Here is a 24,031-nt window from a genome sequence, read left to right on the forward strand (position 1 = left end):
ACTTTCACATCCATTACATCATGAGATCAATATAGCAACTGGGAATCAAAGTAGTAGTGTCATCATACCCATCATATAGATGAGGAAACTGAGGTTCACAAAAGAAATGACTCTTCTGCTTAACATCACACAGACAATAAAGGGCGGAGCAGGACTCTCGACCACCTCTTTTTGTTTTAGTGTATATTTATTTATTTTGAGAGAGAGGGAGGGAGAGAGAATCCCGAGTAGACTCCATGCTGTCAGTGCAGAGTGTAACACAGGGCTCAAACCTCAAGATCATAACCTGAGCCAAAATTAAGAGTCAGGCACTTAACCGACTGAACCACCCAGGTGCCCCTTGACCACCTCTTTTGATTCCAAACATCACAGCTTCCTCTCTTCCATGCAGCCATTCTCTAAGGTAAGTGGCTTGTATAGAATGTGGCCCAGAGCAGATGTGGAAATATCAGATCCTCAAGTCCTGGGCTGTACCTGAAACTCAGGTCCACCAAAACAGAGGAAGGTAGAGAGGCATAGGTGTTGGGGGAGAAAAGAGTACACGGTGTGTGTGCGTGTACGTGCACACACACACACACACACACACACACACACACACACAATGAATGTGTACATAGAGAGAGACAGAGAATGGGGTACCCTGTGCCCAAGCAGAAATCATTCCCTCATTCTTCACCCTCCCCTAGACTTTCCTCTCCCTAAGCCTTTGGCCTCTTGAACTGGTAGACAAACCCCTCTTCTCTCATTTTACAGCCCCTCATACTCTCAGACACAAAGAAAAAGTTGTTAGAGGCTCATTCTTCAAACTCCTTGCTTGATGGAAGCAGAGTCTTTTTTTTTAAGTTTTATTTATTTATTTTGAGAGAGAGAGAGCATGCATATGAGCTGGGGAGGGGCAGAGAGAGACACAGAAAGAGAATGGGCAGAGAGAGAGAGAGAGAGAGAGAGAGAGAGAGAGAGAGAGAATCCCAAGCAGGCCTTGCGCTGTCAGCACAGAGCCCAACGCGGGCTCTTGAACTCACGAGCTGTGAGATCATGACCTGAATGGAATCAAGAGTTGGACACTCAACTGACTGAGCCACCTAGGTGCCCTGTAGTTAGAGTCTAAAGAAGCAGCAGCATGGCAGTGAGGCCAGGATCCCAAATAACAGATTTCCAGAAACTTGCCTCAAAGCCCCAATGCCTGCCAGGCCTGTGAAGCTGGTGAGCACAGACCTGCTGGCAGTAATGGGCGGTGGCTAATTATCTGCTTCCCAGAGCAGAGATGGCTGGGGATGGGGCAGGTGGGATTGGAGAGGTAGGATGGAGTCCTGCCCTGGTAAACCAGAAAGCAATGCAGGCCAGGAGCTACAGGGCAGGTGCTGGGGCAGGTGGGAGGATATTGTGGGCACACTTGAGCTATCACAACCCTCTCACACCACTTGTGGAGCCCATGCATCCCACGCCTGAGTGAACCACCAAGTGCATGTGCAGGAACGTGTACCCTTTCTGGAAGACGGAATTGTAGACGTGGAGTACAGCTGGACCTCTGCTAGCAGAGTGCTCACCAGGAGGCCCCCCTGGGACAGCTGCAACCTCTTGCATACTTCCCGCCCACCCAGGCCAGGTGACTGGGGAGTGGTACACGAGGTCACTGGACGGTGGGGGAAGAAAGATTCAAGTAAGCAGGTGACCCTGTTCACCCCTACCGTGCACTCATTGACCTTCATGTCCAGGAAACAATGCTTGGGTGGAAAAAAGTCACTAATCTGGTTACTTTGGGGGAGGAGCTTCTTGGTTCCTGGCAAAAAGAGAAGCCAACCCAGGCTCAGTGCGTGTGGATGGGGAGGGCCGCCGGGGGTGGGACAGGCAGGCGTGAAAAGAACTGGGTTGTACTGACCACCGTTCCTTGCGTTTCCTCACCACCTGCTGCTGGTTCCCTGTGTTGGGAGAGAGAATTCGAGCAGGAATTTAATTTGTTTTAGTACAACAGCAATTTAAGAAGTCTGGAAAACAAAAAGGGTCAGTAATTCCACTATTCAGTGCTAATCACTATTAATGTTTTAAAGTGTATTCAAATCCTTTCCTTACATGGCTGTGGGTATGTGGGGTGGGAGTGTATTTCCTAAAAAGATAAAATCCAGGCATGATGCATTTCCCTCTCCCTACATCACATCCAAATAAGAGTTCTGACTGCTTTGACACCAAGAGGCTCTGGGACCTGAAAGTGTAGTGAGGGGCTCCTGGTCCCCTAGCGGCCATCAGGGACTCTCCTGACACTGAGGGAAGCTGCTACCTGGGGGGAGAGGGGTCCTAGGTGTTCTTGTCCACTGAAGGCTGAGGGAGCATGAGAAGGGATGAGGGAGAAATAAGGTGGCGGAGGGGGCTATGACAAAGGAGAGGGAGTCAGGGGAGAAAGCCAGCGGAGAGCAGGCAACTCCTTAAAGATCAGGGGTACAGCTGACCCTCGAACAACACGAGGTTAGGGGCACTAACCCCCCAAGCAGTCAAAAGTCCAAGTATATATTTTTGACTCCCCCAAACCTAACTACTAATGGTCTACTGTTGACTACAAGCCTTACCCATAGCAAACTATCGACTGGCACATATTTTGTATGCTATATGTATTATATATTGTATTTTTATAACAAAGAACGCTAGAGGAAATACATTGTTAAGAAAATCATATGAAAGAGAAAATATGTTTACAGTACTGTACCGTATTTATCAAAAACTATCCTCATAGAGGTGCACTTGTGAATGGGGCACCTGGGTGGCTCAGTTGGTTGGGTGTCCGACTTCAGCTCAGGTCACGATCTCACGGTTCGTGAGTTCGAGCATCGGGCTCTGTGCTGACGGCTTAGAGCCTAGAGCCTGCTTCAAATTCTGTGTCTCTCTCTCTTCCCAATCCTCCCCCGCTCATGCTCTGTCTCTCTCTCCTTCAAAGATAAATAAAGACATTTAAAAAAAAATTTAGAATTGGACCTGTGCAGCCAGCCTGGGCCAGTGAGAGGGTGAAGACCCAGAGGGGGGCACCTGTTGCTGAGCCCCCCTCTCTCCCCAACCCCAGCCCCAAGGACGGGGCCCTTGGTGGCAAGCCCCCCTGTACCTGCTCTGTGCGGCTCTGACTGGGCCGGCCCCTCCCCGCCCCCACCGCCTCCAGGATTAGCTTTATGGGTTGAGTATTTCTTAGGCGGGCCTCCTTCCTCTGCCAGTCCCTGCTTATCAGAGCATCTACAACCCCCACCTCAACCTTATCACTCAGTCCATCTCCTTAGACTGGAAGTCCCAAGGCTTCAGAGGCCATTACCATCCCACACAGCCCCAACCCCCAGCAAAGCAGAAAGTTGCCCTACAAGGTGACCCCCCTCCCCTTTCCCAGCTGGCATCTCCCTACCACCTGGGTGAGAGCATGGTTCCTCCTGGTCTCTGGCATCCCCTCTCCCTTTCCTTATTTGTTTTCCTTTCAATTCCCCTTCTATAAAGGTCACTTTGTCCATCCTTCAATCTTGTAGTAAAAGAAGAGGGGAGTCCCCTGCTCCTGAAGACCCCCCAAGGTCCTGTGTCCCCCCAAGTCTCTCACATCTGTACAGGCCGAAGATTCAGAAGAAAAAGCAAGTTATGGCGGATGATTTGGAGCTAATTTTCCAACTTTAAAGCCAGTCTAGTTTTCTTACTAGCCGTGGGCCATCACCCTCCCTCTCTGTGCTCTGCCCTTCTCTTTAGAAAATTAGGAGAGCCCTCAGCCTATTCCCAGGTACCGCATCTGTCTCTCGGGTGACTCGAATTCAGTAACAAGCATTTCCAATCAGAAGAGAAATAGAAACCACCCTATTAGAAAATAACACAAAAGGTGATGTGTCCTCAGTCCTGCCTCATCATTCCCGAAGAGAGTCCCCAGATTTCTCTGTCCACCACCTCGGCTCAGCTCCTGCTGTTCCAGTTCTGGGGTCTCCCCTGACTGGGGCTCCACAAAGCTGGGAAGGAAGAGAAGTTTCACTGAGGACGTGGCCTGGAAGCCTCCGGGAGGCTGGCTGCAAGGTTGAGAACAGAGACAACCACAAAGACCGCAACGCAGACAAGCAGCGCTCAGGGCTTGGAGCCCATCTGCGGAAGGAGAACCAATAGTCACTGAACTCTTACGCTCAGGCTTTACAGACACATGAGACAGTACAATTATTGGCCCCATTCTACATTTTGGAAGACTAAGGCCTGGGAAGCTCACTTAAATGATCTGTAAGGGGCCAAGAGCCAGAGTTCAAACCAGAACCTGCCTGATTGTCAAGCTGGAGGGCTTTTACTTTTCTACTTTCCTGTATCCCAGTAAGTGCTCACCTTGCATGTGGGGCCCACATTCTGGGCTTCATCCTTGCTCCCCCTCTACATCCCACAGTCTCCTAGCCTTCCCCTGTCTCCCCTGCAGCCCCAGCCCACTGCTGGGAAGGAAGTTCCCTCCTCCACCTCCCCTCCCAGCTCTAGAGCAGGTTCTGTGCCCGGGGGCTCTCTAGAGAGAGCTCCTCCCCTCCAGGTAAAGCCACATTCTCCTGGCAGGGCCCCCAGTCACCTCACTGCATACACACACACTCCACCCACAAACTGCACGCTGTATCCACAAGTCACACTGGAGATATACTCACTCTCAGTCCCAACCCCAAACAGACCCCGCCTCCTCCTCTGTGGACTCCTAGACCGGCTCCTTTTACCACATTCCCTAACCTGCCAGTGCCTGAAAGAAGACGATATGGGGTCTCCTCCACCTAAGGCAGAGGGGCCCAGGGTCCAACTCCAGAAACTTCTGGCCTCCTGGCTGCTCAGAGAGCAGGACTGGGATCAGCATCTGGACGAGGCCCACATGCTGCAACAGAAGAGGTAGGCTGCCCCAGTCGTGCCACGTCCCACCTCCCCCTGATCCCCCAACCCTCTGATCCACTCCGCTGCTGTATCTCTGCTCGCAGCGGCCCAGCATTCAGTGTCAGGTGGTCGGGTGCACCCAGCCCACTCCTTCCGAACCCCAGCTGTCTCTGGCAGTGGGCAGGAGGAGACTCGGTGTAGATTCGAAGCCAGGGACAAAGTGACACTACAGCTCCAACCTGCCTGGCTGGTGGAGGAGGGGGCTGGGGGACAGAAAGGGACGGGAACAGAAGAAGGATAGAAGAAAGCAGATTGGGGGAGGGGGAGGACAGGCAGGTGAAGGCTGGTGGGGAGCAAATTACCGGGGAAGGCACGAGATCCTGCAGGTTTTGGAAGACTTGTTGCCTGGAGAAAGCGAAGCATTCCCATTAGCGTGAAGGAAAATTGCTTGTGTGAAAAAGAGGAGGAGAGCTGTGTTCTGTAGAACTTCTGGAGCTGACCAGCTGATGAGGGAAACTCAGCTTATCTACCTTTTATTGAGTGTCTACTTTGTGCAGCGGAATGCTGGGTCGGGAGGATCATCGGTAGACTGAATGAGGCCTGTCCCTGCCCGGGGGATGCCTGCAGGTCAGGTGGGGCTGATGTGTTTCACGGAAAAGCAGCGGCCAGGGCGGGGACCTATATCCTGCAGGTGGGCCTCTGCCTCAGAGCATCTGGGGAACCTGTCACCCATCTGAGAGCTGCCTGGGGATGGGGTGAGCAGACAGTAGCAGGCCTGCGGTCCAGCCAGGGCTGGCCTCGTGGGCAGGTGGCCTCTACAGTGGCACAGGATCCCGTGTTGCAGAAAACCCCTGCACTTGGTTTAATGCGCTGCTGTGGTCAAGTTGAAATTCTTAATTTTCGAACAGGGAGTCCTACATTTTTCTTTCGCGCTGGGCCTCACAAACGGTACAGCTGGCTGTGGCTGCAGTCGGAGCCCTCATTTGGGAAAGGCTCTCTGCTTGCTCACCAACCCCCACCCCAGGCCCTGTGAGGGAACCTTTGGCCTCCCCACCTCCCTCGAAACTTCAGGGTGAGGCCAGGGCAGTCTTGGAGAGAGAGCTGGGTTCTGGACCTGCCCTCCGCAGAGGGCGGTGCGCTAGAGGCCTGGGTGCTGAGGCTGTGTGCGGTGCGTCCAGCACAGGGGGTGAAGCCAGGTTAGCCCTGGTTACCCTGAGCTGGGACTATTCACCCTGAGGGTCTAGGTGAGGTGGGGAGGGCGCTGGCCCTTACTCTGCTGGTCCCTCCTGAGAGTACTTTTCTAATGGGCAGACCTGAGCTCCACCTCAAGATAAAAAGCTTCTTCTTTAAATAAAAATGTTCTTGCCCCTGGCTCACAGAGCAATTGGAAGAGAGGATGGGGGACCTGGGGACACCAGGGGAAGCACTGGTCAGTCTGTTTGCCTCTCATTTCTCCCCTCGTGACCCTCCCCTGCCTTGTATTCACCCTGGGATCTGATTTGTGCCTGCAGCTTTAGCTTTTTGGTTCATCCAGGCAGGGAAGAAACAAAGATGAACTGACAAGAAGTGCCTTAGGACGGATACCTCCACAGGGCTTCTGCTCCTAGCTGCTAGGTTCCCAGAGGAGCCCAAGGCTATGATCCTCCTCAGTTATGAATGGGGTAAAACACGGAAGGAATCCGTCCTCCGCAGCCCCGCCCTCCCCCCCCCCCCCCCCCACACACACAGCGTGGATCTGACTCTGAGCAGCCCTGAGGGGTATTTGGAATTTTGGCAGCTTGTAAATCGCCTAAGTTCCAACAGCTGGTCCCTCTTTGCCTCTCTGCCCCTCTGGTCTCTCTAAGGTCTCTCTAACTCCCTTAGCCTAAGGAGAGCTAGCTCAGCAGGCCTGGGAGCAGGGGTGAAAACATTTACTCAGCTTAGGTGGATTCAGCTAGGCCCGATGGCCTCCTGTCAGGGTCATCAGGGCCACCAGCTCTGCAGCATGGGCCCCTTCTGCCCCCACAGGTCTTCTGCCCACTGGAACCTTGAGGCCTCCCCCCCGCCAACCACCCCCCACCAGACTTGGGCAGAGCTGGCAATGACACAACCATGGGGGAAACTCTCACCCCAGTCTGACCCTCAGCTAGAGTCCAGTTAACGACTCCTTGCAATGTGTCACTGCACACTTTGTGTGACTCGTATCTGTTCCACATAGAGAAGGTCTCTGATCCTCTCTCTGCCTTTGGCCTCTCAGTGATTCTATCTCTACTGGACTCACGTTCATCTTCTCCCAGGATCCGAGAGTCTCCACTGCTTCAGGCAGCCAAGGAAAATGACCTGTGTGCCCTCAAGAAACTTCTGCTGGACCGAAGCTGTGATTTCCGACAGAGAGGTGGGTTGGGTGTGATGGAGCCAGGCCACCTGCCCTGCCTCGCCCCAGGACGCTGAGGATTTCTGCGAGGAAGCAGGGAGAGAGCCTTGAGCCAGAGCCCCTTCCTCAAGGTGCTCTTGGAGGTGTTTGACACTCCTCTCTTACTCCCCTCCAGGAGCCTTGGGGGAGACCGCGCTGCATATAGCGGCCCTCTATGACAATCTCGAGGCCGCCGTGGTGCTGATAGAGGCTGCCCCGGAGCTGGTCAAGGAGCCCACCTTGTGTGAGCCATTTGTAGGTGAGGAGCCCATACAGTAGTTCAAGGTGGAGACAGGTGTGGGAGAGTCTGATGTCACCTCTTAAAACGGGTCTCCGAAGGGTGGCCTGGGAAGAGGTGCTAGAGGGTTCAGGAAGGTTGCCCTTGAGTTGGAAGGCATGCATACGTCCCAGTCTTGGCCTTTAGCATCCGTGACTTTCTTTTTTTTTTTGAGATTCATCTCTTCATAGAGGGCTCCAAACGCAGCTGCCCTTTATTGATTGATTGATTGATTGATTGATTTATAATTTAAATCCAAGTTAGTTAACATATAGTGTAATAATGACTTCAGGAATAGAATTTAGTGATTCATCACTTACATGTAACACCCAATGCTCATTCCGACAAATGCCCTCCTTCATGCCCATCATCCATTTAGCCCATCCCCCCACCCAACTCCCCACCAGCAACCCTCAGTGTGTTCTCTGTATTTAAGACTTTCTTATGGTTTGTCTCCATCTCTGTTTTTATGTTATTTTTGCTTCCCATCCCTTATGTTTTGTATTTTAAATTCCACATATGAGTGAAGTCACATGATATTTGTTTTTCTCTTATTTCTCTTAGCATAATACCCTCTAGTTCCAACCATGTTGTTACAAATGGCAAGATTTCTTTCTTTTTGATCACTGAATAATATTCCATTATATATATATATATATATATATATATATATATATATATATACCACATCTTTTAAAAAAAATTTTTTTTTAACGTTTATTTTATTTTTGAGACAGAGAGAGACAGAGCATGAACGGGGGAGGGTCAGAGAGAGGGAGACACAGAATCTGAAACAGGCTCCAGGCTCCGAGCTGTCAGCACAGAGCCCGACGCGGGGCTCGAACTCACGGACCGTGAGATCATGACCTGAGCCGAAGTCGGCCGCTTAACCGACTGAACCACCCAGGCGCCCCGGTACCACATCTTCTTTATCCATTCATCAGTCGATGGACATTTGGGTCCTTTCCATACTTTGGTTATTGTTGATAGTGCTGCTATAAACATTGGGGTACATGTGCCTCTTTGAATCAGTGCTCCTGCATCCTTTGGATAAATACCTAGTAGTGCAATTGCTGGGTCATAAGGTAGTTCTATTTTTAATTTTTTTAAGAACCTTCACACTGTTTTCCAGAGTGGCTGCACCAGTCTGCAATCCCACCAGCAGTGCAAAACGATTCCTATTTGGGGCACGTGGGTGGTTCAGTTGATTAAGTGTCCAACTTCAGCTCAGGTCATGATCTCGCGGCTGGTGAGTCCGAGTCCCATATCGGGGTCTGTGCTTACAGCTCAGAGCCAAGAGCCTGCTTCAAATTCTGTGTCTCCCTCTGTCTCTGCCCCTCCACTTCTAGTGCTCTGTCTCTCAGAAATGAATAAACATTTTAAAAGAAGTTTTCTCTTTCTCCCCATCCTTGCCAACATCTGTCGTTGCCTAACTAAATTGTTAATGTTAGCCATTCTGACTGGTGTGAGGTGGTATCTCATTGTGGTTTTGATTTGTATTTCCCTGATGATGAGTGAGGTTGAGCATTTTTTCATGTGTCTGTTAGCCATCTGGATGTCTTCTTTGAAAAAGTGTCTATTCATGTCTTTTGCCCCTTTCTTCACTGGATTATCTGTTTTTTGGGTATTGATTTTGGTAAGTTCTTTATAGATTTTGGATACTAACCCTTTATCTGAGATGTCATTTGCAAATATCTTCTCCCATTCTGTTGGTTACCTTTTAGTTTTGCTGATTGTTTCCTTCACTGTGCAGAAGGTTTTTATCTTGGTGAGGTCCCAATAGTTCATGTTTGCTTTTGTTTCCCTTGCTTCCCAAGACATGTCGAGTAAGAAATTGCTGCAGCTGAGGTCAAAGAGGTTGTCGCCTGTTTTCGCCACGAGGATTTGGATGGCTTCCTGTCTTATCTTTAGGTCTTTCATCTGTTTTGAGTTTATTTTTGTGTATGGTGTAAGAAAGTGGTCAAGGTTCATTCTTCTGCATGTTGCTGTCCAGTTTTCCCAGCACCATTTGCTGAAGACACTGTCTTTTTACCATTGGATATTCTTTCCTGCTTTGTCAAAGATTAGTTGGCCATACATTTGTGGGTTCATTTCCGGGTTCTCTATTCTGTTCCATTGATCTATGTGTCTGTTCATGTACCAGTACCATACTGTCTTAATGATTATAACTTTGTAATACAGCTTGAAGTCTGGGATTGCAAGCATATGTGACTTTATTTAGCCATTCACTGTTTCCTTTCCTTTCAACTCCTCTCATGTTCCCTGTAGGACAAAACTCTGTTTCTTTCTCTTATAGCAACATTACAGTGATTCCATGTACACCCTACCCACAACAGTCAAGAGGTGGGGACAGTGAGGTGGACAGCCTGTGAGACAAATTGCCCTGAGTCTCAGGCCACTGTGGTAAGCCAAGGGCAGAAATCTATGCCAGGACCTGTCAGGGACCTCCTGCCTGCCAGTGAGATGTTGTGTCCTTGGAAGAATTGGGGACAGCCCCATCACTGAGACGTCTCTCTCTCTCTGGGCCAGGTCAGACCGCCCTGCACATAGCCATCGTGAACCAGAACGTGAACTTGGTGAGAGCCCTGCTTGCCCACGGGGCCAGCGTGTCTGCGAGAGCCACAGGCACGGCGTTCCGCCACAGCCCCCGCAACCTCATCTACTTTGGTGAGAGCGGGGCCGGGGCTGGGAGGAAGGGACATGGGGAGGTGGGCAAGAGCAAAGGGAGGGCGGGCCGAGGAGGGCCGGAAGCAGCTGGGCCTTCCAGGGTTTCAGGCCAGAGCCAGGCCTCCCCGCGCGGCGTGCTCCACCCCTGCCTCTGCTTCTGCTGACGAGCGTCCCCGAGCCCAGAGCTGCCACGCGAGGGCAAGGAGGCAGTCACTGGGGGACGCTGTCCATCCCCCAGCCCATCGGACCCTCACGGCAGCGAGCCTTCTGTGTCCACAGGGGAGCACCCCTTGTCCTTTGCTGCCTGCGTGGGCAGTGAGGAGATGGTGAGGCTGCTCATTGAGCATGGAGCTGACATCCGGGCCCAGGACTCCCTGGGTAAGAGCTGGGGGCCGGGAGGGCAGGGGCCACCCCAGGTCGGGCAGGGCATCGGCGGGGACTTCAGCACAACGGCCACGTGACGCCCGCGTCCTCCCCCAGGAAACACCGTGTTGCACATCCTCGTCCTGCAGCCCAACAAGACCTTTGCCTGCCAGATGTACAACCTGCTGCTGTCCTATGATGGGCGCAGGGACCACCTGCAGTCCCTGGACCTCGTGCCCAATCACCAGGGTCTCACCCCCTTCAAGCTGGCCGGAGTGGAGGGCAACACCGTGGTGAGGGACACTCCCCTGGCCCCATGGCGGCCTTTCAAAGACCCTTGGTGCCCAACTGCCCGGAGGGTGGGGCCCCTTCCTCCCTACTCCGTCGCTAAATGCTCAGCCTCAGGGACCCCTGGGCGGGAGGCTTTGAGAATGTCGCTTTAGGACATCTGCTCTGGGAGCCCGGCGTTCTGTTCCCTTTGCCCGTCCTCCTCTTTCAGATCCTTATAGGGTGTGTGGGAAAGAAAGACAACCAGAAAAAAGGAGGCTCACGCAACTAACTGTCCATCAGTCGCAAGGAGCGGGCTGCAGCCTTTGTCAGCGGTGGAGACCCCCCCCGGCCCAGCTTCTCACACTGACCCTCCGACTCACCACCGTGTCTTCTCAGATGTTTCAGCACCTGATGCAGAAGCGGAAGCACATCCAGTGGACCTACGGGCCGCTGACCTCCACTCTCTACGACCTCACCGAGATCGACTCCTGGGGGGAAGACATGTCCTTTCTAGAGCTGGTGATTTCCTCCAAGAAGCGAGAGGTATGGGTGCCACAGATGACCAGGGGCTGTCAAGTGTCTGAGCAAAGCCTGTCCGTTTGCTTACATCCTGGGCTCCAGACACTTCCCTGATTTATAATAAATGGAGATGAGAACCGAACCATGGAGCCTTTGGGAGATAAGTCCAGTCTGACTGCGTTCTCCCTCTGCCTAGCTCCAGCCCTTTCTGCTTACCTTTCTCATACTAACCTTTTAGCTGAGGGACTCTCCAAATGGAAGCTGCTTTGTAGCATTCATTCATTCATTCATTCATTCATTTAGCACACTGAGGACCTTCTGAGTCCCAGCTGCTGTATAAGGAACTGAGAGTACAGAAATAAATCAATCATAGTTCCTGTCTGCTTCCTCACACCCCACTCCCTGTCTTCAGGAAGTGCAATGGAGTACAATGTATGCCACCATAGGAGTCTGCACCATGCACAGTGGCAGCAACACTGAGGTCAAGTGACTTGTCCTGGATGGGCCAGGAAAGATGTCACAGAGGAAGGGCTTGAGCTGGGTCTTCTAGGGGAGCTGGAATTCACCAGGAAGAGGAGGGGAAAGAGAGCTCCCCAGAGAGCGGGAAACACGTGCGCCATTCTGATAGTACTGAATTGAGTGAACGGTAGGAAGGGAAAATTTATCGAAGACTCTAGGAGCAAGGAGCAAATGCTTCGGGTCCTCGGAAACTTCCAAAATAGTGGCAAGATAGAATTTCTGTTGTTTATCTGCAACCTGACAATTTCCTAAGAACCTATCTGCCATAAAATGCAGGCAATCGTTAGTAAGAGAGAACTTGAAAGGTCACTTTGTGTGATCTTACTCAGAGAATATTCCTGGAAACAGATAAACTTCTATCAGGATTTCTTAGGAAATAGAACGCCAATCCCGCTGTGTGAATTGTGCCTACATAAATCCTTGATGTCCGGTTTCAGTGAGCTCTCGGTGTTCTCCAGGTTTTATTCTTGTCTTAGTCAGCTACTTTTCCTTTCCTTCAAAATTCCTAGCCCTTTTTACATCTCTCATAGCCTTCCCCCCTTAGTTCCCTCGAAGCCCAGACTCCTACATTACGGCAAAAATTGAGGCTCTCTGCAAAAATCGGGTTCCTCCTACTTCCTGCCTTGAGCTGCCAAATATATCAGAAACTGCCCACCATCTCTCCTTCCCTCTGGGATCAGCAGAAAAGGTATTCTGTTGGCTAATGGTTCATTCCTACAGCTATGGTTTGACTTTTGCCTTTTCTTACTTTCTCAGATGCCTCATCCCCTCCACCCCCCACTCTCATTTGTGCTTAACCCCTTGCTGTGTACTTCCATCAGACTCCAGCCCGCCGCGGAGGCTTACATGGTTGCCTCATCCAACTTTCCGTGCCTCTGCTGCTCCCCTCCAGTGCCTAAGACTTGCAGAGAAAATAGGACCACTTCCTTGCTTGAACCCCCTGTGCTCCCTATTGCATTCGGAAAGATAATTCAAACTCCCCACTGTGCTCCCAATACCTGATGGTCTGACTCTTATTTACATCACCCCTTACAACTCCTGCCTGCCACTCCCCATGGGTCTTCTCACGTCCCCAGATGCACCTTGTTTGCAGATGACCACCTCTCTCGCCTGGCTGCCTTGGCGACTGCTGCTGCTCGTGGACTGATCTCTAACTCCCCCTTCTTTCTACTAACTACTGCTCATCCCTCAAAGCCTCATTGGGGTTCTGGCGTCTCGTGCTTACTTCTTTAACAGAATGAATGGTGATGATGCTGTTGTTGGGCTGCCCTCTGGGACCTGGCGGGAAATCCAGCACTCCTCACCGTGCCAGTCACCCCCTGCCCCCCAACCTATGCACTGCTTCCATGGTAGGCTCGCCAGATCCTGGACCAGACCCCAGTGAAAGAGCTGGTGAGCCTCAAGTGGAAGAGATACGGACAGCGGTACTTTCACATTCTGGGTGCCTTGTACATGCTCTATATGATCTGTTTCACCGCCTGCTGCATCTACCGCCCCCTCAAGTTCCGCTTGGGCAACCGCACAGATCCCCGGGACAACACAGTCCTCCAGCAGAAACTGCTGCAGGTGACTCTTCCTGGAAGGGGATGGAAGGGAGTGGGAGCGTGGGGTGCTGGTGCTGGGCGCCTGAAGGCCTACCCTGAAAGGCACTACTCACTGGGCTCCAGCGGCTACAGGCTCCTGGTCACACAGACAGAAATTCGGCATGACATAGCCGACCAAAAAGGGAGCTTAATGAGTAAAAAACACACTTACCCAGGGACCTGTGGTTTTTCTCGCTAACCTTGAAAGAATACTTGCTGTTACGAACACCATACATTTGTGAACTTCCTTATAATTCGCAAGCCCTATTGTTCAAAAGGGAGGAAAATCATACTCCAAGTACATTTCTGAGTCCATTTCTGGTCTGTTAGGGCAACACGGACGTCCCTCCTGGCCTGCCCTCTCTTCTGTGTACCGTCAACATGAGGGCATTGGCAATTCTGTGTCAGCTGTCAGACCACCTGTCAGGTCCCCTGCACAAGGTCCCTGGATTAAGTAGCAGGTTGAAGTAAATAATTTCTGAGGCTCCTTTTATGCCTGTGGGCTTGCCATTCTGTAGTGTTGTTCAGAGACCCAGGGTGGTAAGGATGGCTGGGCAGAGGTGTAGAGTAGCCGTAAGAGTCTGCTGTTGATGGGAACAAACTCTCCCTCTCGGGTGACGGCATTAGTAGGCTCTAATGGGAGCCCCTGAGCATCTACAGTCAACGAGTGTGGCTACTTTGGGTTGGTTTACAGTTCGTGGCTAACCACAGTTTTTGTCCCGGGGACCTGAAATAGCCAAAGGTGGGTGCAGTTATGTGGGCAGAAGGCAAAAGAAGGATTTTGCCAGGTGAGTAAGAGCTAGGTGACTGGAGATTTATGTTCCATGGAGGATGGGCCAGCCACAGGTATGGCAGCCTCGGCTAGGAAGAGGGGTAGTTCGGGTCAGAAAGAGAACATAAGTTGCTTGCTTCGTCTAGGAACAAAAACCCCGAGTCAAGTTAGGCCAGAGAGAGTGGGATACACAGAGAAACAACAGGGCAGAGCCTCATTAAACCGCAGAGTTGGTCACAACACTCCACCTCGCTTGCTCCTGTAACTGCCTCTCAGTATATATTCAGCGTGCTCGTGTATCCAGAGCTTGTCTCTGACAAAGGAGGGTTTGCTGCCCAGAGAGGATGATCCTGAGTGTGGAGTGGCTGCCCTGTTACAGCGGGCACCAGTGTGCTGGGGGGAGGTTGTATTCCATGCATCTCAAATTGGGCACAAAGGCTGGCCCTGGTGTGGAACCCACACAGGGGGAAGTAAGGACACTGAGAAGATGGCCAAGTGAGATGGGTGGGAAACTAGAAATGGGGAAAATGCACACCCATGAATGAGCTGAGGGTGACTGGGCTTTTCCAACATTCTAGGCCCTATTTCCCAGATGTGTTGTTCTCCCAGTCCCCCTTTGTCTCAAGCTTACCTAGGGATTTTCTGGATTTAGATTGTAGATAACGTTCTGGCCTGAGAATTGGGTGATAACTGAGCAATTGAGTACTCTAAGTCTCCTCCCTATGTGCCCCTTTCTGTTTAGGACATGACTAACATGTTTTTTGACCCAGATAGTCTATATTAGGAAGATCCCCTCCCCTTGCCTCAGGACTAGGTGAAGCATAGTTTTAGCTAAGACAACCTCCCCATCCTTCTCTTTTCTTTCCTCTTTCCTTCCGTTCTTCCCTGGTACCACTTTTACCCTTTTGTCTTTCACTTAGATAATAGCTACTTTAACCCAAATAGAAGACTATTGACTTTCAAATATTCTTTTCTTGGTCAGGGGAGAGAGGCTAAGGGTTACAAATGGTCTTATAAGAGGATCGGGTAGCAAAGACCACCAATGGAAGGTCCCTGTTGTTTGGTGTTACCCCTTGAGCCTTGTCCTGAATTTATGGAATATCTGGGTCCTCTTATTCAGTAAATAAATCAATCTGGATAATATCAGGGGATTCTCAGCTGATCACCATGATCTGAAAGATCCTGATTTCATGATGTACTGGGCTTATTAAATAATAGGAAATTCTCTTTTTTTCCTACTTTATATTACTTGAGAGTCTTAGAGCAATGAAAATGCACCAAGTGTGCCTTGGTTTGATTTTTTAAAGTTTATTTATTTGTTTTGAGAGAGAAAGAGCATGGGAGCATGAGTGGGGGAGGGGCAGGGAGAAAAAGGGAAAGAGAAAATCCCAAGCAAGATTAAAAAAAAATGTTTATTTATTTATTTTGAGAGAGAGAGAGAGAGAGAGAGTATGTGAGTTGGGGGAGGGGCAGAGAGAGAGGAGACAGAAAATCCCAAGCAGGCTCCACACTGTCAGTGCAGAGCCTGATGTGGGGCTCAAACTCACAAACCATGAGATCATGACATGAGCCAAGGTTGTGCTTAACTGACTGAGCCACCCAGACACCCCTTAACTTGATTCATGCAATTGTTGACATGTTAGTTGGCCCATGGGGATTTATCTTAGACAAATGAATACTTTAATATCCAATTATACTAATAAATTGGACGCACAGGGCTCTCAGTCACAGAAGAATTTTCTCTGGATCTCATGGGATCCAGAGAAGTCACTGTGCTCCATGAGAGCTGCCCAGCCTCACCTTCTCAGGACAGTTGAAATGAATGGAAAAACTCATCTATTTATATGCAACAAAACAAACTACACAAAAGCAGACATCCACGAGGATGGAGTTAGTGTGTCTCTGTCCAGTTTTGGGGCTATCTTAAGGGGTTACTTCACTCTAAGATGCCTCATTGTTCAGCCATTAAAGCTGTGCTTTTCCAGAGTTTCCTAAGCACGCTATTAATTAACTGGATTGATCTCCTACCTCCATTCAACGTCTAGTTGGTTTAGGCAGAATGACATGCATTGCAGTCCTAGTTCTCTTGGGTTTCCAGGGGAGCAGAAAGTTCAAAGTGTGGGAGTCAGGTGGCTTGGGTTTTAGTCCTGACTTTGAAACCAAATAGTTATTTGACCCTGCACAGATCCTACCTCTTACTAGATCAGTGACTTTTCACCAAGAAGGGAAGCTGGTGAAAACACTGGTTCCTAAGCTACACCACACCTAATAAATCAGAATGTCCATTGATGGTATTTTTAAGAACTCTCTGAGTGATCGTAATATTCAGCCAGGGCTGAGAACTACTGGCTTCCATTTCGGGTATCTATTCGTCTCTAACTTTCCAGTCTTAAGTCAATCACTCTGGTCCTTTAGATTCCTGATGTGCTGTTTAGCAAAAGGGCATTGCTCTCTCATCAAATTTCCTTTTTGTCTCCTGAAGATTTCCTCCATCTCTCCTCTGCCTACCGAACCTAGACATTGTTATAGGTGTTAGAAATTCAACATGGTCTGAGCAGAATACACACTATCTCTCTGCCCTTTTGCAGTCTACAGACTGGTGTACATTAATTAAAGGAATAGATATTTCATTACAATCCATCATTGTTACAATTCACAATATTTTTTCCTCTGGTAAGGAAAAGGACAGGATGCTAAGAGAGCTTACAGCAGGCGCCTGGGCATGCTGAAAAGCCAGAGAAGGTTTCCCTGAGGAAGACACCTAAGCTGAGAGAGCTGGATACCAGTTAGAGGTGAAAAGTTAGTTCTAGGCAGAAAGAATGGACACACAAAAGCCCTGAGGCAGGAAGAACTTTGCCAACATCTGAGGACTGAAAGAAGAGCTAGAACACAGGGGCCGCGGTGAGGGCCTCCGGATGAGATTGTCCACGTGGATCCTTCTCAAATCGTGAAGTGCCTTGTAGGCCATATTGAAGATTTTACTCTCTATCTCAAAGGTAATGGGAAGCTGAGAAGGATTTAAAAATTTTTTTTGGTGTTTATTTATTTTTGATAGAGAGAACACAAGGCAGGGGAAGGAGAAGAGAGAGGAAGACACAGAACCCAAAGCAGGCTCCAGGCTCTGAGCTGTCAGCACAGAGCCTGATGTAGGGCTCAAACTCACAAACTGTGAGATCATGACCGAGCTGCAGTCAGTCACCCAACCAACTGAGCCACCTAGGTGCCCTCAGAAGGACTTTAACTAGGGGAGGGACTTGACAGGACTTCTGGTTTAGAAAAATGTCTGCGTAGGATGGAGAACAGATTTGAAGGGGCCCGGTGGATGTGGAGAGACTAGTAAAGAGGCTGTTCTAGTTCGGCAAGTGAGAGATAATGGTGGGTTGGCCTGGGGATGTGCTGGGGGTTGGCATCACTACTGTACAATGGATTTGGTGCAGGGAAGAAAGGAGAAGACTGTGGCAGGAACGACTCACAGGTTTCCGTTCATTTAAAAGCATGAAATCTTGCCATTTGCAATGACGTGGATGGAGCTTGAGAGTATCATGCCAAGAGAAATAAGCCAGTCAGAGAAAGACAAATACCTTGTGATGTCACCCAAAAGTGGAATTTAAGAAACAAAACAAAAGAAAAAAAGAGATAAACCAAAAAGAAAAGAAAAAAACCCACTCTTAACTACAGAAGACAAACAGATAGTTAGCAGATGGGATGGGTAAAATGGAGGAATAAGAGTTCATCTATCTTGATGTGCCCTGGGTGATGTATAGAATTGTTGAATCACCATATTGTACTTCTGCAACTGATTTAACACTATATATTAACTAAACTAGAATTAAAATGTTTTAAAAGAAGAATAGAAAGTAACCCTGCTGTAAGAAAGAATAACTAAGAAGACAGCAAACAAATTGAATAATTCAGAAATAATTTATTAAATATTTGCTTTGTGTGAAAAAAAAAGAAATTGTCCTCTACCTGTCATGGTCAGTGGGATTGATCTTTTCACATCGTTACTCCTCACAAGCTCTGAAAAACCCAAAGCACCACAGCTATTTGAAAAACCCAACTGACCTCCAGCTCTACACAACTTTGTTCAGCGTTCCTAACCAACTTACTGTGAGACAAGCACAGCAAATTAAAGAAGAAAAGAGGCGAGGAGAAGTAGGGAGCCTGGTAGGTGAAAATAGCATCTAACTGAGCATCAAACTTAGTGCTTGCTTTGTGCACTTTACATGCATTTATCAGTGCTTGGGGGAGCTGGTTAAAATGCAGATTCTAGGAGGTTCCTGGGCTGCTTAGTCAGTTGAGTGTCCAACTCTTGATTTGGCTCAGATCATTATTTCAGGGTCGTGGGATGGAGCCCCGTGTCGGGCTCCATGCTGAGCATGGAGACTGCTTAAGATGCTCTCTCATGTCTCCCTCTGCCCCTCTCCCCTACTTGCACTCTCTCTCTCACCCTCTGCCCCTCTCTTCTGCTTGTGTGAGTGCTCCCTTTCTCTCTAAAATAGAAAATAAAGGGGCACCTGGGTGGCTCAGTCAGTTATGCACCTGACTCTTGATTTCACCTCATGTCGTGATCTCACAGATTGTGAGTTTGAGCTCTGTCTTGGGATCTGTGCTGACAGCACGGAGCCTGCTTGTGATTCTCTGTCTCCTCTCTCTTCCCCTCCCTGCTCTCTCTCTCTCAAAAATAAATAAATAAATATTAAAATAAGTAAAATAAAAAATAGATTTATTTTTTATAAATAAATTTTATTTCCGCAGATTCTGACAATAAAGCTCCAGTGAGACCTGAGATTCCTAACTAGCTTTGGGGGAATGCTGATGTTGTAATTCTATGAACCACATTTTGGATGACAAAGCATTAGATCATTTAATCCATATAGATATCCTAATAATTAAAGAAAATCATCACCACTTTAAAGACAGTGAATCTGAAGCCAGAGAGCTTAAGTACTTTGGCAAAGACACTCAGCTAGTAAGAGCATCACTGGAATTGGGATTTTGGTCAGCTTTACCTCAGAACTTCACCTTTAAATACCAACTGAGGTCATTTCTCTGTCCAGAGTGATGTGCCGAACACCAGTGTTCTTTCTTAGTGGACCCACTGCATGAGAAACTCGTGTCCCCAGGCTTTGAGGGCTACCCACACTCACCTGTGTCCAGCTACAATTGATCTGTCCCTGCAAGACAAGGGGCATGGAGTGTGAGGGGCAGCCTGGTTAGAAATCCCTGAAACTCCTCATTATTAGCCAGCAGGACTCTTTCTGGGCACTTCATTCCTTTGCAAGCTGGGGTCTTGGGGAGGTAGAGAAGGTCTAGGACTGGAATTTGACCACTGTTTCTGTTGTCTTCCCACCTCCTCTGGGTGGCCCATGCTCCCTGCCTGTCTCTGAGTGGTTCAGGTGACTTTGACTCTGTTATGCCCACCCGCTCTGGGCATTTCCTTCAAGGCAATGAGCTCAGTCAGCTGGTAAATGAGAGCAAGGCCATTAGGCTCACAATGAAGTATGAATGATCAGCCTCCTCAGGGGATTTGGCTGTTGACAACTCTGAAAATTCCAAGCCATATGATGATGTAAAGAATTCCAGTCATTATTGAAAGACATTTATTTTTAGAGTGGGGTGGAGTATTTTCTCAGTGCATTATTAGCCAGGCTTGCTTAGGTGACCTTGAGCTACGAATATGGAAATCCTGAAAAGGCCTAATTCATTGTGACCTTTTCCCCATATGCCTCCAGAGAGGTTTCCCAGTCCCACTTCCCGATTCTGTCTTTATCTCCCCTTTGCAACTTTCTGATCATGGTCAGCTTGCACCTTCCTTCTTATCCCCTCTTTTCCTTCCTTCTTTCTTTCCAATCAATGGAACACCCACTACATGGTGCATTGTGGGTAAAAAGGAGTAGTACGTCCCTGCTCTCGGGGGACTCTGAGATTACCGGAGAGGCATTTGTGGTCTTTATGAAAAGATTGCAGTGTGCTGGGTGAGGTATGTAAGCAGAGTGGTGCCATGTGCCAATGGGAGAGCCCCTGAGCGGGGTGTGGAGGGGCAGGAAAGGAGGCCCAGGAGGAATGCTGTGACCTGAGTCTTAAGGCTTAAGCAGATGTGAGCCAGTAAACTCATGGAGGAAGACATTCTAAGAAAAGGGCACAGTCCATGCAAAGACCTGACTTAACAACCGAGAACCCCAATAGTTCAATGTGCCCGGAGCATCACACAGAATATGGGGACACAGAGGAGAAGCCAGACCAGCAAGGCTTCTGTACATCATGTTTGCTAGTCTGGGTCTTATTGTTCTTTATTCTCATCTAATCAAAAGAATTAGAAGAACACATGCACATGACTTGAAAATCACATGGCAGGTATAATGAAGAGCAGCAGTGTGGGGGCCTCTCCTGACCCAATGTCTTATTCCCTGGAGGTAACCCAGGTTTTACCTCTTCAAGTTTTCATTCCTGTTGCTGTCTCCACGCTACTGAATAATATGCTTCCATCTTTATTCATTAATTAAATCTATACATTATTGGAATATAATGGGATTATTGTTGGAATATTTGGAATTTCTGCTATGGTAAAGATCTAGAGAGTGACCTCCAATCTTATCTCCCCTTCATTTCTATTCTGAAGACTTCAGGGAACTAGGAATGGTAGTGAGCAGCTCAGCCATGTGATGCTATTTGCATTTTAGAAAGACCAGTCCAGAAGCATGGTGGATGGTGGGTTGAACGAGGGGAAATGGTTTCATGGTAAACCAGATGACAGATGCTGCAGGTTTGCATTAAGGGAGTAGTGCTGTGACTTGAGAATGGACGGGGGAAGCCTTTGAGAGAGAATTGAGAGACTGAATGTATAGGACCTTGAGAATGAGTGCCTCTTCTACTTTATTTTGTCAAACATGACCTTGATTCCAAAATCCTTTCAGAAAGACCACACATCCCAAAAGCTGTGGATCAGCCTTTCAACAGAGACAGAAAATCTTGAATACAATCTCCAGAGAGTAAAATTCTCAAAATTTAAGGGAAAACTCATTTACCAGTTTAAGTTTAGGGTTCAATTCACAAAGGTAGTTAATTAAGAGGAAATTCTTATTATCAGTTCAATAGACACCAGTAAGTCATTTATAAAATTCAATGTTCCTGTCTGTTTTTTAAATGTTTATTTATTTATTTTGAGAGAGAGAGAGAGAGAGAGAGAGAGAGAGAGAGAAAGAGAGAAACCCAAGCAGGCGCTGCACTGTCAGCGCAGAGCCTGACCTCACAAACCATGAGATCATGACCTGAGCTGAAATCAAGAGTTGGACACTTAACCAACTGAGCCACCCAGGTGCCCCACTCCTGTCCATTTTTAAACCACTAAAATCTTTCTGAAAGATTTTACAAACAAAAGAGTATCTATTCCGAACTGAGAGCCTATGTTAAACACATGGTGTGAAACACTAGAATTCCTTTAAAATCAAAAGAAAAACAAAGTGTTTTAAAAGCCCACTAGTTCCTTTATTTTTTCATCTTTATTGATGTATAATTGACAAAGAAAATTGCAAGTTTCCTAAAGTATACATTGCGGTTATTTGGAATACGTACACATGATGAAAGGATCCCCACCATCTAGTTCATTAACACACTCATCACCTCACATATTTATCTTCTTTCTTTGCTTTTGATGAGAACAATTAAGTTCCATTCTCTTAGCAAATTTCAATTATATAATGCAGTGTAATTAACTACAGTCATGTTTTACATTAGATTCTTGGAGCCTATTCATGTTATAGCTGAGTGTTTGTGCCTTTTTACCAACTTCTCCCTATTTCTTTCACCCCACCGTCCCTTTTCTACATTCTGTTTCTGGGATTTTGACTTTTTTTCTCTTTCTTTCTTTTCTTTCTTTCTTTTTTTTTTTTTTTTTAATATTCCACATATAAGTGGTACCATGCAGTGTCTCTCTTCTCTGTTGGGCTTATTTTACTTAACATAATGCCCTCAAGGCCCATCCATGTTGTTGCAAATGGCAGCATTTCCTTCTTTTTTGTGGTTGAATAATATTTTATTGTATATATATATATCCCCCATATCTTCTTTATCCACTCATCTATTGACGGACAGTTCCTTTACATAGATGAGCCAAGGAAAAAAAGGTCGGTGGCAGTTCTTCAGACATACTAAACCAAGATACAAAGTTTTAAAAAGAATTCAAACTTTTTGTACAAACACATATGTGGTTATTTTATTTCTACATTTAATATTATTTTGTTTCTCTATTTAATATACTTACCAGTTATTCCACTACTCACTACCTGATTCTCCAAGAGGAGTTGGAATGTTTTACAATTAAAGAGAGATGCTATAGGAACATTAAGATAAAGAAAAAGAAGGAGGCCCGTGAAGTGAATTTCAGGACAGAAGAGGAGGTATTCAGTTAGAGCTGAGGATTTAAACAAAACACAAAACAAAACAAAATAAAACCAAGCTCTGAACTTCCTTGGAAGCAAGGCAAAAGGGAAATTTCCCATTAGATGATAAAATAAAATTGACCAGTTTGTCAAGAGAACATCAATTCTCTAAACAACAATAACAGCAACAACAGCAGCAACATCAACAATAAAGTAACTGAAGTCTAGCCAAGTTTGTTAGATCACATTGCTCACCAACCACATAGACATCAGCTATTTTTTTGATCTCTCCTGGTCCCATATGATTTACCTGAAACATTTTCACCCTCTGTTGGTAAGTCTGGTTCTACTCTTCCATAAAGGTTATATCCTTGTCTTCTACTGAGCTGTCAGTTTCTGAATATCTGTGGGGCTCCTGGTGGGTACCTTCTTTATATCATAGATCACCTCCTATTACATAGCATCTCTTCCTATTTCAAAACTATGCCTCTCACTGGACCAGTGAATACACACTCCAAGTAGCCTGCTGAGGGATGCTCAGAGGTTCCAGTTTATCAGCAGAGCAGAGATGATTAGCATTCCTTATGCCTAATGAGGGATCACATCCTTCCTAGCTTAGATCATCAACTTTCCCACTGGCCTCAGGGACTCTCAACTCCGTTCTTGGGTGCACTACTCAGAGAGGTGACCTTAGAGAAGAGATTTCCTAAAATTTTGAAGTGTACCTGAATGTGTTGAAATTATTTGTACATTTCATGTGGGGATGACATATATATGAACACAGTTTTCTGGTAAGAGGGTCCACAGTCTTAATGATATTCTCCATAACCCTCCAAAAGTTGAGGATCAGTATTGCAGCATTCTTTCACTACATGTGTGTAATGTTGTAAGCCTTTTACTGTGAAACAACAGGCCCAGAAGAAGGATGGTCTTCTTTTGTCTTGACCTTAGGGCTGTACCTTCTACACCTACTGCTCAGGATAAGATGGGGACCCTTCCTCAAAACTAAAATCCATTCAGTGTCTCTAACCCTCTTTTCTGACCTTTTCTATATTACCACATCATAATATAATCATAAATATATCTATAGTGATTTATGGCTCATAAAGTACATCCAGATACATCCTCTAATTTAATATCTACAATAACACTAGGAATAAGCATTAGAGTCTCCATTTTTACAGATGAGAAACCTCAAACTCAGAGAGGTTTAGTGCCTTATTCAAGGTTCTGCTAAAACTGGCAGATTCTGGGCCTATTCTGGAATCTGAATTCTGTGAGGTATTTATAGAGTAGTCTACCTTCCAAAGACCACATGAGATTGGAAAAGTTGGACTTTCAGCATAGCCAAAACCATCCCAAGCCAATAATGCCTCTTCCTGTTGGTTTAGTCTTCTTAACTTGATGCTGTGAAATGTGATCTCAGCCCCTTGGTACACACATCATAAATTACCACTC

General features: G+C 47.6%; 1 protein-coding gene across 2 annotated transcripts in view; it reads left to right on the forward strand.

Annotated features, from left to right (window-relative positions):
* The first annotated feature begins 1,098 nt into the window (after nt 1-1,098).
* TRPV5 (transient receptor potential cation channel subfamily V member 5) overlaps nt 1,099-24,031 on the forward strand; it is a 34,890-nt gene continuing 11,957 nt past the window's right edge. Inside the window, exons 1-9 of one of the 2 annotated variants that reach the window (XM_086688015.1) lie at nt 1,099-4,302; nt 4,639-4,848; nt 7,107-7,204; nt 7,359-7,481; nt 10,029-10,166; nt 10,446-10,544; nt 10,647-10,822; nt 11,196-11,342; nt 13,191-13,403. In XM_086688015.1, the coding sequence (XP_086544141.1) occupies nt 4,721-4,848; nt 7,107-7,204; nt 7,359-7,481; nt 10,029-10,166; nt 10,446-10,544; nt 10,647-10,822; nt 11,196-11,342; nt 13,191-13,403 (1,122 nt within the window). In that variant the 5' untranslated portion in view covers nt 1,099-4,302; nt 4,639-4,720. Of the gene's footprint in view, nt 4,849-7,106; nt 7,205-7,358; nt 7,482-10,028; nt 10,167-10,445; nt 10,545-10,646; nt 10,823-11,195; nt 11,343-13,190; nt 13,404-24,031 lie in introns of both variants that reach the window. The other variant, XM_086688009.1, reaches the window with a different exon arrangement.

This window comes from Puma concolor, chromosome A2 (assembly GCF_028749965.1).
Source record: "Puma concolor isolate L17-30 chromosome A2, mPumCon1.1.hap2, whole genome shotgun sequence".
In the NCBI taxonomy this organism is placed as follows: Eukaryota; Metazoa; Chordata; class Mammalia; order Carnivora; family Felidae; genus Puma; species Puma concolor.